The sequence below is a fragment of the Mobula birostris genome, chromosome 1 (genome assembly GCF_030028105.1).
Source record: "Mobula birostris isolate sMobBir1 chromosome 1, sMobBir1.hap1, whole genome shotgun sequence".
Taxonomy (NCBI): Eukaryota; Metazoa; Chordata; class Chondrichthyes; order Myliobatiformes; family Myliobatidae; genus Mobula; species Mobula birostris.
The window spans coordinates 186,154,846-186,170,507 of record NC_092370.1 but is presented as its reverse complement, the minus strand read 5'-3'; the positions used below and the strand labels follow the sequence as shown (position 1 = coordinate 186,170,507).

Below are 15,662 nucleotides of genomic sequence, written 5' to 3'. Positions count from 1 at the left end.
TTCATGCTACCAGGTTGGAAGCTATGTAAGTGGAATGAGGTGTTGCTCCTCCACACTGAGAGTGCCTCATTGTGGCAGAAGAGGAGGCCACATTAGAATGGGAATAGGAATAGGAATTGAAATGCTTAGCCACCGGGAAATTCTGCTTTTGGAACATGGAGCAGAGGTGCTCAACAAAGTGGTCCCCCCCCCCCCCCCCGCCGCCCCGTTTCCATCAGATCTCATCAGTGTAGAGGAAGTGCATCAGGATCACCAGATACAATAGACAGCCCCAAAAGACTTGCAGGTGAAGTGTTGCCTCACCTGGAAGGATTGCTTGGGGTCCTGAATGGAGGTGAGTGGAGAGATGAATGGACAGGTGTAGCATTTCTCTTGCTTGCAGGGATATGTGTCAGGAGGGAGGTTAATAGGGAAGGAGGAAGGAAAGCGAAGAGTCGGGGGGTGGAGTAAAGAGGTGTTTATTGGTAGACTCCTGTTGACGAGGGCAGAAATTGCGGAGAATGATGTGTCAGAGGCGGAGATTCATGAGGTGATAGGTGAGGACAAGAAGAATCTGTACCTGTTGAGGCACTGGGAACATGGGGAGAGTGTGGATATCTGGGAGATGGAGGAGAAGTAGATGAGGGCAGCATCTCTGGTGGAGGAAGGAAAACCTCATCCTGAGCACAGGTGCAGCAGAGAAGAAGGCACTGAGAAAAGGGAATAGCATTTTTACAGAAGACTAAGTGGGAAGGGGTATAGTCAAGATAGCCATGGCAATTGGTAGGTCTATATATAAGGTGTATGTTACTTATGGTTAGAGGCTTGCACAGTTACCTAGAGTGCATAGGCCCAGATGAAATTTAAAGCTCATCTACATCTCCTGAGAAGGACATGGAATTCAATTTCTTCTAGTAGCACATTTTAGTCTTGATATCTTAACTGAAGTACAGATACCACACAAAATTCCTTATTATGGGCCAGTTGTGAGAACTACTCTCTAAAAATCTTGTGCTTATTTAGCCAATGCTGGGCAACCTGTGCCTCCCCCTCCTTCCTCTTTCAGCCCCTCAGCATTCTGTCTCCAGGAAAGATGTCCACTAATGAACCTACACTGATTTATACTCGTTCAACCACCTGCATTTAAGAAAGTTACAAGTGGCATTCATCATCGACATAGAGTTGCACAGCACAGCCAACCTTTCGCCCATCTAACAAAATCCCATTTGTCTACGTTAGATTAGTATCTTCCCTATTCAAGTACCTGTCTAAATGTCTCTTAAGTAAAGTGATTTTACCTGATTCTAAGCTCTCCTCTAGCAGTGAGTTCCAGGTATCAATTACGCCCTTTGTGAAAACCTTCCCATGTAATCCCTGTTAAAAGTCCTTCCCCTCACTTTAAACATATACAGTCCTTCCAATCTTCAGATAATTCAAGTTTTCTAATCTTGATAAGGTCCTGGTAAACTTCCTCTGCACACAACCCAATAAGGATTGTGTGGTAGTCAGAACATCAGGCAATATCCATGTGCGTCTAACTAGTGGTTGGTAAAATTGGAACATAATATTCCAACATTTATAAAAGCAAGCATGTCATATGCCTTCTTCACTACCCTACCTGCTCATGTTGCTACTTTCAAGGGACTATGGACTAATTGAATCCTAAGATCTCTCTGTTGATCAATATTCCTTAGTGCCCAACCGTTTAGTATTTATGTCCTTACCTTGTTTCACTTTGCAAAATTTATCACCTGAAGCTTGTTGGGATTACGTTCCATCTGCCAACTCTCTAACCAACCTTCCACCTGATCTATATCTATATCCTGCTACAACTGGATATTTATTAACATCAACACCATCAATTTTTGTAACATCCACAAACCTACTAATCATATCTCGTGCATTCACATAGAAGTCACCAATAAAGTCACAAACAGGTGTTCCACTGATCACTGTCGTACACCAGTGATCACAATCCAAGTTGGAAAAGCATCTTTTCACAACTGTCCTCTGCCTCCTATTACAAAATCGGTTTTGGATCCAATAAGCTAGCTCACTTTGGATCCCTTGTGCCTTAAACTTCTGAACCAATGTAGCATGTGGGTCCTTGTTCAATGCTTTACTAAAGTTCATAGAGGCAACATCTATCACAGCCTTCATTCATCTTCTAAACTATCACCTCAAAATTTAATCTAAGTAGTTGAAGAGGATTTCTTCTGCATAAAGCCACACTGACTATCCCTGATCAATTCCCAATCTTTTCATTGGACAAAATGAATCCTAAGATCCCTCTGTTGTCAATATTCCTTAGTGCCCAACCGTTTAGTATTTATGTCCTTACCTTATTTCACTTTGCAAAATTTATCACCTAGTACTTGTTAGGATTACGTTCCATTTGTACATAAATCCTATCTCTTGGCATCTTATCTAATAATTTTCTTATCACTGGCATAAGGCTCATTGGTCTGTAATTATCTGGCTTATCTCTACTGTCTTTCTTAAATAAAGGAGCAACATTAAATATCCTCTAGTCTTCTAGCAACTCCTTTGTGGCTAATGAAGCTGCAACAATCTCCATCAGAGCCCCAGCTAGCTCCTTTCTTGCTTCCCGAGCAGATTTTGTTAGATCTCAACCAGGGATTTATGAACCTTTATGCATCCATTGTAAATGAACTTACTATCTTCCATGACCTTCTCCTTGGTAAGCAGAAATGAGAAGTATTCATTTAGGACCTTGCCCAAATTACCTGACTCCGCACATAGATTTCAAACTGGGTCCCAAAGGGGACCCTCTCTGTCCCTAGCTACTTTCTTGATCCCAGTATACTTAATGGCATGTCCAAGTATCCAATAATGCCTGAACAATGTACAACACACCTGGCATCAGTTGAACTTACAGACACCAAGGGCATTATTTTGGATACATTTTGCTACATTATGCTGTTATTTCACCTTAGTTACTTGTTTTGGCTAACTAGATTTCTCATGCCATTCAAAGGCCTGCTTTCTTAAAATCTATATGAATCTGCAGAACCATAGTATGTCTTATGGTATAGTTTTGACATTGATTCCTTGGCTGGTTTGTACTCATTTGCAGAAGGATATAGTTTTGGACTCATGTCAGCCAAATCAAGTAACTAGGATGAAGCAACACCATAATGCAAAGCTGTGTATCAGTGGCTATATTAACTAATACATCTAATTAGTTAGATTTACTAATTTAACTAATAATATTAAAAAATTGCTAGCATTATTGTCAGGGAGCCTGATAAAATTGGCTAGGATGATTTGTACATCAAATGCATCACTTGCCACTGGGAACCTTAATAATCAGTGCTGGTCTCTATAATTTGGGTGAGAAAACTCAATGGTGCAGATGCCAGTTAGGGCCAATGGAAGAGATTGGTTCACAGTCCAAAGAAACAGCTGTGTTTCTAAAAATATATTTAATAAAGCAGAGCAATTTTGTACCTATTTGCAGGAGCCCTTAGTCTCCTCAATCTTTGATGGGATTTCTGTTCTCTCAGACACGTCTCCTCTGGTGTATACCCAAAAATAATATCAGTAGTGCATCAACAAAATTTATCTGCAGGGAGACTTTCAACATCACTGGTCTGACTTGTATACTGTAACTGCAACATAATGTCCCAACTCTGATACTCAATGATGAAGGGCAGCATGCTTTTCACCTTTTTCACCACCCTGCCTACCTGTGATGCTGCATTCAACATACTGTGTACTCACACTCCCCAGTCACTCTGTTCCATCACATTCTATTTGTTCTGCCGTTCAGAGCATAACCACTATGCTGGTTTGACTTTCCAAAATGGATCACTTCACATTTAACTGTATTAAAGTCCATTTGCCACTCATCAGATCACTTCCATAACTGATTAAGATCCCCTGTAACCTACTTCTCTACCAATGACATCTCCGAATTTCATGTCATTCACAAACTTACTGACCGAGCCTTGTGCGTTCGCATCCAAATCATTTATATAAGTAATGAATGGCAAGGGTTCCAACATCAAGCCCTGTGGCACAGCACTAGTCGCCAGCTTCCATTCTGAGTAACAGGCTTCAATAAGCACCCACCATACCCATAGTAGCCTAGCAGTTATCGTAATGTAATTGGAGCACCAGCGAACCAGATTCACTTCTGCCTCTGTCTGTGGGGAGTTTTCTTTTTCTTCCTGTGACCTTCTGAGTTTCCTTCATGTGTTCCAGTTTCCTCCCGTATTCCAGAGAGTACAGGTATTGGGTTAATTGGTCACTCGGGTGTAATTGGGCTGGAAGGGCCTGTTATCGTTCTGCATCTTTAAATAATATAAACAATAAGTAAACCACCCTTGACTTCCTACCTCTCAGTCAACTTTGAATCCACCTAACTGCCTCTTTAATTCTCCCTGGATTCTATGGGACCTAACCTTCCAAACTAAAATACCATGTGGGGCTTTGTCGAAGGCCTTGCTAAAGACTAAATATACAACAGCTACTACCCTATCCTTATCTACATTTTAGTTGCCTTTTCAAAAAGTCTAAAAGATTCCTCAAACCTGACTATCTTCACAAAAAGCCACGCTAACTCCTCCTAATCAGACTCTGTCTATTCAAATGCTGATTGATCTTGTTCCTCAGAATTTCCTTCAGTAACTTCCCCACCACTAATGCCAAGCTAAGTGTCCTGAATCTCCCTGGCTTGTTCTTGCTACTCGTCTTAAACAATGGGACAAAACTAGCTATCTTCAGGCTTCAGGAACTGCACCAATGGCTAATAATGAAACAAACGTCTTTGCAAGGGCTTCTGCAATTTTCTCTCTTGCCTCCCACAAAATCCAAGAAACATTCTGCCAGTCACTGGAGATTTATCCACTTTAATGCTCTGTAAGGCTGCAAATATCTCTTCTCTAATGATATGAATGTCTTCAAAAACATCTTTACTATTTTCCTCATCTTTTTAGAAGACATGATTCAGAAAACACCAAGGGGAAACATTCATTAAAAATCCCACCTGTCTCCTGCAGCTTGAGACACCTAATGATCCCCAAGGGAACCTACTCTCTTCCCAGCCGTGCTTTTACTTTTAATATAGCTGTAGGACCTCTTGGGATTTTCCATAACTTGCCAGGTTCATCTCACACTGTCTCTTTGCCCTTCTGATTTCCCTCTCAACCCCTTAATAGCCATTAGGGGCTCTCCACAAACTCCGAAATGCAATATATGCAACATGTGGTGGGTCAACTGGTCCTTCTCTTTCCGTATTGTATGAGTCTATGACTCTAATCCATGAACTGGCAATATATATAGAACCAATCATATAAATTGGAAAGAGTAGATTATCTCAAGTCTTTATACGCATTCATAAAAGTTTTCTGGAACAGGGCACTCCAGAAACTGCAAGACTACTGATTAATTTTTCTTTGGTAATGAATGATGAGTAACAAGACAACTTGAGTTAATACTTCAGCAACTGGGGAACATTTACCAAACAACCATTGCAATATTATTCAACCATCGGGGTGAATCAGCTGACTTTGCCTCCTCAGCATTACTTGGATCTCCAAAAATGAAAGACAGAAGTCTCAGAGAAACTGGAGGTCAGATGTCATTGTTTTCGATTGTCTAATCTGCTCTTGGATGCACCAGAGATTCCAGTGGTGGAGTTGAGACTTGGTGAAAAGAGGGTTCAGCTGCTTTTAGCATCTCTGCCTTAGTGTTACACCTTGGTTCGGAGAAACTTTGTCTCGTTTCTATATACATTATATGGTTATTTATGTTATATACATGCATATAGTTAAATGACAATAAACTTGACTTGACTACATCTGGAAGTGATGACACAAAACATGACCTAGCTTATTTTAATGGGATCACTAATGCCAATGGAAAGGGTCGGTGCTATTAGGACTTCAAATTAATTTTACTTTAATGTTTAAAATTAAGTGTTAGCATTTTAATACTTTTAATACCATTTTGTTTTAATTATCATTATTTTAATTATTTAAATCTTCTTGCATACATTTTTAATTTGACTGGGAATCAGGTTTCAAAATAGTAGACATATTTTTGAAAGGTTGCATATGGCTTCAGAACGATCCATATCAATGTTAAGTTTGACAAAAAGAAACTTATCAAAGTGACCAAGAGTACTGGTTTTGGTAATACTAACTTTTTGCAAGGCAAGAAAGATCAAATTTCTTGGCGCAGCCAATGGTTAAAATGACATTATATGTGATAGATATTCAGAAATAAAAACTTTATGCTGGATTTCTCTATACCCTGAAGGCAAGACTTCTTACCAAATAAATCAGCCACAAGTGGAAATAGAGGTGTCTGAAAACATAAAAAAGTGCATGTAAAAGAGCACAGAAATGTGCTGATCCGAAGTAGCAAGATTGTTGAGGAACCAGTAAGCAGAGACAATAAGCGAGCTACAAAAAGAAAACTGAAAAGAAATTTCTGATGTACGTCAATATTAATTCAAAATTTTTTACAATTATGTTAAAAGGGAAAGATAGCTGAGGGTAATACAAGCCCTTTGAAAACAGACACAAATAGTTTGGCAAATCAAAATGTGGAAATAGCCGTCATTGAACGTTATACTTAAGAATATAACTGCATTAGAAATAAGCCCTTGAATAGGCCAACCTTGCCCTTCAGGCCTGCACTGCCATTCAACAAGATCATAGCTATTCTTACATTTCAACTTCATTTTCCTGCCTTTTCACATATTGCTTGTGAAAAAAAAAATCTATTAATATGAGTCTTCAATTTACTTTATGATTGGGGTTGAGAATTCTATAGATTCACGATCTTCAGAATGACGAATTTTCTGCTCAACTCAAAGTAAATGTCTAACCAGCCTCATGGGACAGTCCTTTCATCCCAGGAATAAATGTAGTGATTCTTTTACTGCAGCTCTTTTTTTAAACAAGGTGAATAAAACTGTATTATGTACTCCTGCTGTAACCTCATCAAAGCCTCATATAACCGTGGCACTTTTTGACTGGTAATATCCAACCATTTAAAAATAATGAATAATATCGAGGGCGATACTGGATCTCCAATTAGGAAATGAGACTGGACAGGTGACAGAAGTGTGTGTAGGGGAACACTTTGGATCTAGTGATCACAATTCCATTTGTTTCAAGATAATTATGGTGAAAGATAGAACTGGTCTTCAGGTTAAGGTTCTAAATTGAAGAAAGGACAACTTTGATACCATCAGAAAGGTGTAGATTGGGTTGTTTTCATGCAAAGGGTTGTTTGGTAAGTGGAAGGCCTCCTAAAGGGAAATATTGAGAATGCAGAGTTTGCATGTTCCTGTAACAATAAAAGACAAGGCTGACGGTTTTAGGGAACCTTAGTTTTCAAGGGACATTGAACCCCTGGTTAAGAAGAAGAAGGAGGTCTAGATTAGGTATAAGCAGTAAGGCACTTGAGGAGTATAAAAATGCAAGGGAACACTTAAGAGGAAAATCAGAAGGGCTAAAAGAAGACATGAGATTGCTCTTGCAGCCAAGATGAAAGAGAATTCCAAGGGCTTCTACAAATATATTAGGAGCAAAAGGATTACAAAGGACCTGAATATTAATTTTCAGTGAATTATGTACAAGAACACAAAAATCCTTCTGAATATCAATCCAATTTGCCTTTCACTATTAAATAACTATTCTGCTTTTCTATCCTAACTCCACTGTGGATATTTTCACACCCGATGCACATTGTATTCCACGTTCCATGTCTTGACAAATCACGAAAGATTAGATCATGGTATAGATCATTCATCCCACTGAGCGCATTCTGACTCCCTGCATGAGAAGTCCAGTTCCCCATCTCTTTCCACACACAGCACTTTTCTTCTTTCAAGTGCCTATCCAGCTTCCTTTCCCACTACCATTCTAATCACTCATTACATAAAATGATTAGCTCATGTCACCTCTGGCTCTTTTGCCAAATCACCATCATTCTGTGTCTTCTGGTTCTTGAGCTGTCCACCAGCCAGAACAGTTTTGCTCCATCTACTTGAGCTTTCTTAATTCTAGATACTTCTATCCAATTTCCTTGCACTCTTCTTTGTTTCAAAGAAGATAAAGTCTTCTATCTCCAGAATCATTTAATAAATCTTCTACATATCTTTCCTAAAATGTGACAACTAGAACTGGACACAACACTCCAGTTACGGCCAAACCAGTGCTGATCCTAATCTGGCACACAATTTAAAATGCTGCAACTGCTGGTGCAGGAGTATCACGACAGGCAAAGGCCCCATGGAAGACAGGCGCCAAATGAATGGGAAAATTTGTACAGCGACATTGATATTCTGATGGCGTTTTTGTGTTGTCAGCCAATGTGTCATTATCAAAGAGGTGGAAACACATGGGACTTTTAGTGAATATGCAGGTGTGATCAAGGTTACATACTGTTCATGATTTATTTGATCAAATAAACCCCAGGCAGGAAGAAAATGCCTACACTGTAATGTCTAGATAACTTCCTGCCATATCGTCTTTCTTTTCTGGTAATCCTGCTCATCAGATAGATGCTGGCATGAATTAAAGCCTCCCAAAGACAGACATGTGCAGTGTGTATCAGACCTCCACAGATCTTGGTACCTGCTCAGCTGAGACTGCAGAGCTCCTTTAGGGTGATATAGGTTATGGACGCATAATAAAAGGGCTCAAAGGGATGCTCTAACATATGCATTATATGCTGCAGTCTTCTTCCCAATGAATGTATAGATTCCCACAATTGTTTTTCTTATCAATAGATCTGTCGTAAGCTTGTTGGTGAAAGCTGTCCGTACTACAAAATTATAGATCTTCTTACAATCTAGCTTTACAGAACGACGTAGGTCAATAATGCACAAATGAAAATTTGGCCCAGACTTTTCAGCTAAAAGCCAATTGTCCCACACATCTCCTAGTCTTCCATGCAACTGGTTGCTACTAACAGGACATTGGATTCTTTATAGTTTTCTTTGAGGGATTGCAAACTTCCATTTTCCTTCTATTGATTCACTTGGAAATTTTGCCCACTGGACCTCCACAATGTGTAAAAGGTCCAATCATTTTAATGGAAAAAATCATTTTTTGAGTACATTTATTTCCTTTATATAAAAGAGATGATTCTGGCTTCCCATTCCAGAACATCAAGATGTCCTCCTCCTTCAAAGAATGGGGTTTCACCTCGTCTACCATTGATGCTACCTTCACTTATATCTCCTCCATTTCTCAAAGTTCCAACCTCTTCCATAACGTGGATAGAATTCCCCTTGTCCTTATCTACCACCTCACAAGCCTCCGCATCCAGCATATCATTCTCTTTAACTTCGGCTACCTTCAATAAGATTCTACCACGGATCAGTGGGATTCTCCCTCCCCTCCCCCTTCATTTTCCACAGGGATTGCTAACTATGTGACTCTCCTGTCCTTTCATTCCTCCCCACTGATCTTCCTCTTGGTACATATACCTGCAAGCAGGACTGTGCTACACCTGCACCTACACCTCCCCCCTCACCAACAAACAGTTCCTCCCAGTAAGGTGACACTTTACTTGTAAGTCTGTCAGGTCCTTTACTGTATCTGGTACACCTGATATGGCATCCTCTACATCTTTGAGATTGAGCACCTTCGCTCCTTCTACCACAACAGGCAGGATTTCCTGGTGGTCACCAATTTTAATTCTACTTCCCATTCCATTCCAACATGTTTGTCCATGGCCTTCTCTACGGTCACAATGAGGCTATTCTTAAGCTGGAGGAGTTTGGGTAGCCACCAACCCGTTGGCAAGAACATCAATTTCTCTAACTTCTGGTAATTTCTCCCTTCTCCCACTTCTCTATTTTCCATTCCCCATTCTAGCTCCCTTCTTACCCCTTGTCTTCTCATTTGTCCATCACCTCCCTCTGGTTCCAGTCCTTCCCTTTCTTCAATGGTTCACTGTCCTGTCCTATCAGATGCCTTCTTCTTCAGCCTTTTACCTTTTCCACCTATCACCACCAAGCTTCTTACTTCATCGCCCTCCCCCACCCACCCACCTTCCCCATCACCTGGTAACACCTATCATCTACCAGCTTGTATTCCATCCCTTCCCCCACCTTTTTATTCTGGCTTCTTTCCCTTCCTTTCCAGTTGTGATGAAGAATCTCGGCCCAAAACATCAACTCTTTATTCCTCTCCATAGATGCTGCCTGACCTGCTCAGCATTTTGCTCTGGATTTCCAGCGTCCACAGAATCCCTTGTGTTTGTTCAATAATTTTCAGTTACATCTTAGGGTCCTTTATGTTTTTCAATTCTTTCTTGAGAGCAATTAAACTTGCAGCTGGGACATTAGTACAGTTCTGGGACAGAGCCTGTCAGCTTTAATCAAAAAGATTGGGCCTTGCCAGTCAACTAGAACTGGCTTTCCCAATGTAATATTGTGATTGGGGAATTTGGATTAAAATCTATTAGTTTAGCAATGAATAACTTTTGGTGGAAGTTTTTAAGGAATCCAAGTATGTGCCAGAACAAAGCTTTTCACAAGTAGCTAGCAGATGCAGTCTGTTTAGAAGACCAGTAAAATGACTTTTCTCTGAAAGTTGGTCTAAGTTTTGGAGAGTCATAACCTGCAGGATTGTAGTATTATCTGGAGTATTCAATCAGGCTTGACAGACTGACATTAGATCATTAAATTACTTGTGTCAATAAACTTACTGATCTGAGCAGCAGGGAATAATACATTTTGAATGTGCACCTATCCTCTTATTGACAGGATTATTTCAAATTAATCTGCAAATCATTACTGATAAAGAGTTGAACTTTTGAAAAAAGATTTTTATCATGCAACATTAGTAAAGTTTAAAGTGAGGATCATAATGTAGCTTATTTAACTTCTTTTCTAGTGGATTCTGCAAAAATAGTAAATACAAATAACCTTCATTATTTCACCCATTAACAAAGTGATAAGAATCATTCTTAATTATAGAAAACAAATAAGACTTAAATTAAAATTATCATAGTTTCCAAACTCTATAGTGCTACCATGACTGCGTATTTATACAACAAGCAAATTAATATGCATTTTTAGAACTATGATTAGTCCTTTTCACCTGCTCTGTAACGAAAATTAAATATTGCAGCAACATTTTCAAGATATTGGAAAAGGCAAAACTAGGCTATTTCCATATTAAAAAGTAATATGGTCACTTACTAAAGAGAAAATGAAGCTGGGAAATTTTTAATTTATAACAGTATTAAACTGAAAATGTATTGTAATCATTAAAAAGCACATACCTCTAACAGATGCCATTTGTCTTTAATTCCATCCACTTTTTCAAAAAGATCACAGGGTAACGAGTTACCAGATTGTCTCAGTGATTCAACCTTCTTGAGTAAATGTATTTTCTTAGGAAGCCACATTGCCATTTCTGTGCTGTAACCCTGTAAAGCGAAATAACTACAGCTTTGTATTTTCATTTAAATTGCACAGTTTTAAATCACAGATAAAATGGAACTCAAACCATGAACATTAAATCATTCATACTTAAGCTAACTTTATTTCTTCATAAATGTGAAGCAATACAATCTGCCTCAAAGTGTGAATCTTTTTTTACTGGGAAATACAATGGGGAGAACAGGCAAAAGAAGTATTTATATAATGCCCATAAACAGTAAATACCTTTTAGGCATTTCTCTGACATTTTAGAAAAAAGTTAAATTTGCTTAAATTTACAGTGTGTTGGAATGAATATTACACAGGAGATGCATATGAAATGCATCAATTCCAAGAAAACCAATGCAGCAAAACAAGTTACTATACATAGCCTAACCAAAGCCTTTAACTCCATCAGTTGGGTGGGGCTGTGGATCAACCTCTTCAAATTTGACTGTTACAGAACATGCAAGCCACTGTAGTAACCATCAGATCTGTAACAGAAACAATCTCAGTGAAAATTGGTGTCAAACAAGGTCATTTCATTTTCCCCACACTTTTCTCAATCTTTCTTGCCACAACATTGCACTTCACCTGCAACAAATTTCCTGTGAGAGCGACACTAATGAGAAACTAATTAATCAACAGCAACTACTGTCCAGAATTAAGGTCACTTAAACTTCAGTGACTGACTGTAGTTTGTAGATGACACATGCTTTTAGGCATGGGTAGATGCCAAGCTCTAAGATAGACTCATTAACCGAAATATGAAAGAGTATGTATCTAACATATTACAGCCACGAGACTAAAGTCCTTTACCAGCCTGTTCCCATCTACCATAATTTTTGAACTGTAAAGGTTCATTACACAGTAACCTAAGAAAATACAGACCAATTTCTAGATCTCAGGATGTACCTCTCAGCAAAGGCAGACAATGATGAATTTCACCACTACTTTCAATGAGCCAGCACAGACTTTGGGTTAGTTGTGCAAAATAGTATTTAAATATCAACACCTCAGATCTGCTACAAACCTCAGGGTCCACTGCCTGCCTTTCAATATGTTTTTGAGTCCTAGAATACCTCCAGCAAGCACTGGAAAAATTCAATGGAGGGCAATTGACTGATAGCAATATCCTCCTCCAAGCCAACGTCTTCAGTATTGAGCCCCGAACCTCTCTCAGTCCTTGGTAGAGGCCACATTTTCCCATTGTCCCGCTCATGTCCCCAGGGTCCTGAAATAAGCCCTTTGTTACTAGGCAGATGAGGAAAATGATTCAAGAGTGTGCTCAAAGCTCTTTGAAGACGTACAACATCTCAACTGACTCCAAGAATCTTTAGTTTATGACTAGTCATACAAAAGGAATCATTGGGAGTCTATAGAACCTTGCATAAGCAGGGGAAAGAACACACCAACTCACAATCTACACATCCAGCCACCTGTCCTAGAGTGAGAGATTCTTACATCAGCTTTGTCAGTTCACCCCAGAACCTACAAATCTGAGAGGAACCATGTTACCCTTGATCCCCAAGGGCCATCCCAAGGTGAGGGATACCTGTCAAAAAGATTACTTTATTGAAACATAAGAAAATCTGCAGATGCTGGAAATCCAAAGCAACACACACAAGATGCTGGAGGAACTCAGCAGGCCAGGCAGCATCTATAGAAAAGAGTAAACAGTCGATGCCTCAGTCTGAGACCCTTCATCAGGACTGTCAAGGAAGGCAGAAGAAGTCATATTAAGAAGGTGGGGGAGGGGAGGAAGAAGTATAAGGTAACAGGTGACAAGTGAAATGGGGAGAAGGGGAAGGGGTGAAGTAAAGAGCTGAGAAATTGATTGGTGGAAGAAATAACGGGGTAGAGAAGGGGGAAATCTGATAGGAGAGCACAGAAGTCCTATGGTAGAATGGGAAGGGGGAGGAACACCAGAGGGAGGTGAAGGGCAGGTAAGAAGAGGTGTGAGAGGGAAATAAGAATGGTGCATGGTGAAGGATAGGAGGAGGCAATTTTCAGAAGTTCAGGAAATTGATGTTCATCCCATTAGGTTGGAGACTACCCAGATGGAATCTGAAGTGTTGCTCCTCTAACCTAAGTGTGGCCTCATTGTGTCAGTAGAGGAGGCATAGACTGACAGGTTGGAATGGGAATGGGAAGTAGAATCGAGATGGGTGGCCACTGGAAGATCCTGCTTTTTGTGGCAAGAGCAAAGGTGCTTAATGAAGTGGTTTCTCAATGTACGTTGAGTCTCATTGATATGAAGGAAGCCATGCCAGGAGCACCAGATACGGTAGATGACCCCAACAGACTCACAGGTGAAGTGTTGCCTCACCTGGAAGAACTGTTTGGGGCCCTGAATGGTAGTGAGGGAGGAGGTGTAGGGGCAGGTGTGGCAATTGTTCTGCTTGCAAGGACGGAGGGAAGGGTGTTGTTTCTCCAACCTAAGTATAACACCCTATATTCCATTTGGGTAGCCTCCAACCTGATGGCATGAAAACTCCTCATATTCTGTTTGGGTAGCCTCCAAGCTAATGGCATGAACATTGATTTCTCAAACTTCCAGTAATGCCTCCCATCCCCATTCACCATTTCCCATCCCCTTTTCTCTCCCTCACCTTATTTCCTTGCTGCCCATCACCTCCCTCTGGTGCTCCTCCCCCCTTTTCTTTCTTCCATGGCCTTCTGTCTCTTTCACCAATCAACTTCCCAGCTCTTTACTTCATGCCTCCCCCTCCAGGTTTCACCTATCGCCTTCTGTTTCTCTCTCCCCTCTGCACCCTCCAGCATTTTGTGTGTGTTGCTTGGAACCCTATCTCTGGTGTGGTAGTGGGAGAATGGGGTGTGGGCAGATGTAAACCAAATGGAAGAGATGCAGATGAGGGCAGTGTTGATGGTGGAGGAAAGGAAGCCACTTTCTTTGAAGAAGGAAGCATCTCAGTTTTTCTTAAATGAAAAGCCTCATCCTGAGAGCAGAAACGGCAGAGACGGAGGAATTCAGAAAAGGGAATGGCATTTTTACAAGGGACAGGGCGGGAAGAGGTATAGCTGTGAAAGTCAGTGGGTTTCTAAAAGATATCGATAGATGTACTTTCTCCAGAGATGGAGACAGAGAGATTGAGAAAGGGGAGACAGGTCTCAGAATGGATCTAGTACTCGATTGAAACATTCTTGACCTTGACAGCAATTGGTTGCACAGAACAAATAAAGAACAGTCATGTTACTGATTTTAGATCTTTTAGCATTATTTTTAAAACAATTCATTCATGTGACTGCCAGAGTTGAGATGACTGGCTGGTACGAACCAGCACATTACTTTTGCTTTAGTTGATCTGGCGATATTATAATTCACCTCTAATATAATTCTAAACAAACTGTTCTCAGCTAATTATTTTATTTAATAATTAGTATTTTGATCAATGACTAAATACTCTCCAAAATCAAGACTATTGACTATGTATAGAAGAGATTTACAAAGATGATTGTAGGATCAGAGACTTCATTTACACAGAGAAACTAATGAAACTGGAGGAATTTCATGAGAATAAATAAAGATGTGGGAATTTGATAGCCTTCAAGAGAAGTGAAAGGGGTTTCAATAAAATCAATGGGGAGAAACCATTTTCACCAGCTTGTGAGTTAGCGACTGGTGGGCACATCATTAAAGTAATCACTGAAAGAAGACGAGGAGCTGTTAAGAGATTTCTGTCATCTAAAGACTGAAAACTGAATGCCCTAACAGAAACAATTGTTGAAGTAGATTCTGTAATTGCCCTTTACATGGAAATGACTTAATATCTGATGGAGAAAAAAACAAATGTTAGACAGATATTGAGAAAAACAGGTGAATGGAATCAAATGGATGACCTCTTCAGAGAACATGCAAAGGGATGACAGCTTTTGTCCTGTGTTATAACATTCTATATTTTACGAGTCTGAACAGGGAGCTTGCACTTTGTTTCACATTGAGCATCTTCAGTCACAATGAGAAATTGGATTTGAAACGTGCCAACTTTGTGCTGGGTATGAATCAAGTGGTGGACCCTGTTTATGCTGGAGCTTTATGTCATTCAAGTCATACTGGCATTTCCTGAGAAATGGTCGAATTAGCAGAGCCCATGAATCTTGCTGTCTACCATCTACATGAAGGCAAGAGTTCCCAATGAACTCACTTACCAGCATTACCAGAGTCACCACTTTCTGTGCACCCTGCATCCCAACGCAGAAAGCAGGAAACATCCAATAGTTTGGTTGCCTAATAAGTCAGAAAGGT

At 40.0% G+C, this 15,662-nt stretch overlaps 1 protein-coding gene across 5 annotated transcripts in view; it reads right to left on the bottom strand.

The window, feature by feature from the left end:
* The window catches only part of akap6 (A kinase (PRKA) anchor protein 6), a 349,373-nt gene that overhangs the window by 86,408 nt on the left and 247,303 nt on the right, over positions 1-15,662 (bottom strand). For all 5 annotated transcript variants that reach the window (XM_072267349.1, XM_072267339.1, XM_072267358.1 and 2 more), the window contains one exon: positions 11,257-11,403. In XM_072267349.1, coding sequence (XP_072123450.1) covers positions 11,257-11,403 — 147 coding nt within the window. The remainder of the gene's footprint in view (positions 1-11,256; positions 11,404-15,662) is intronic.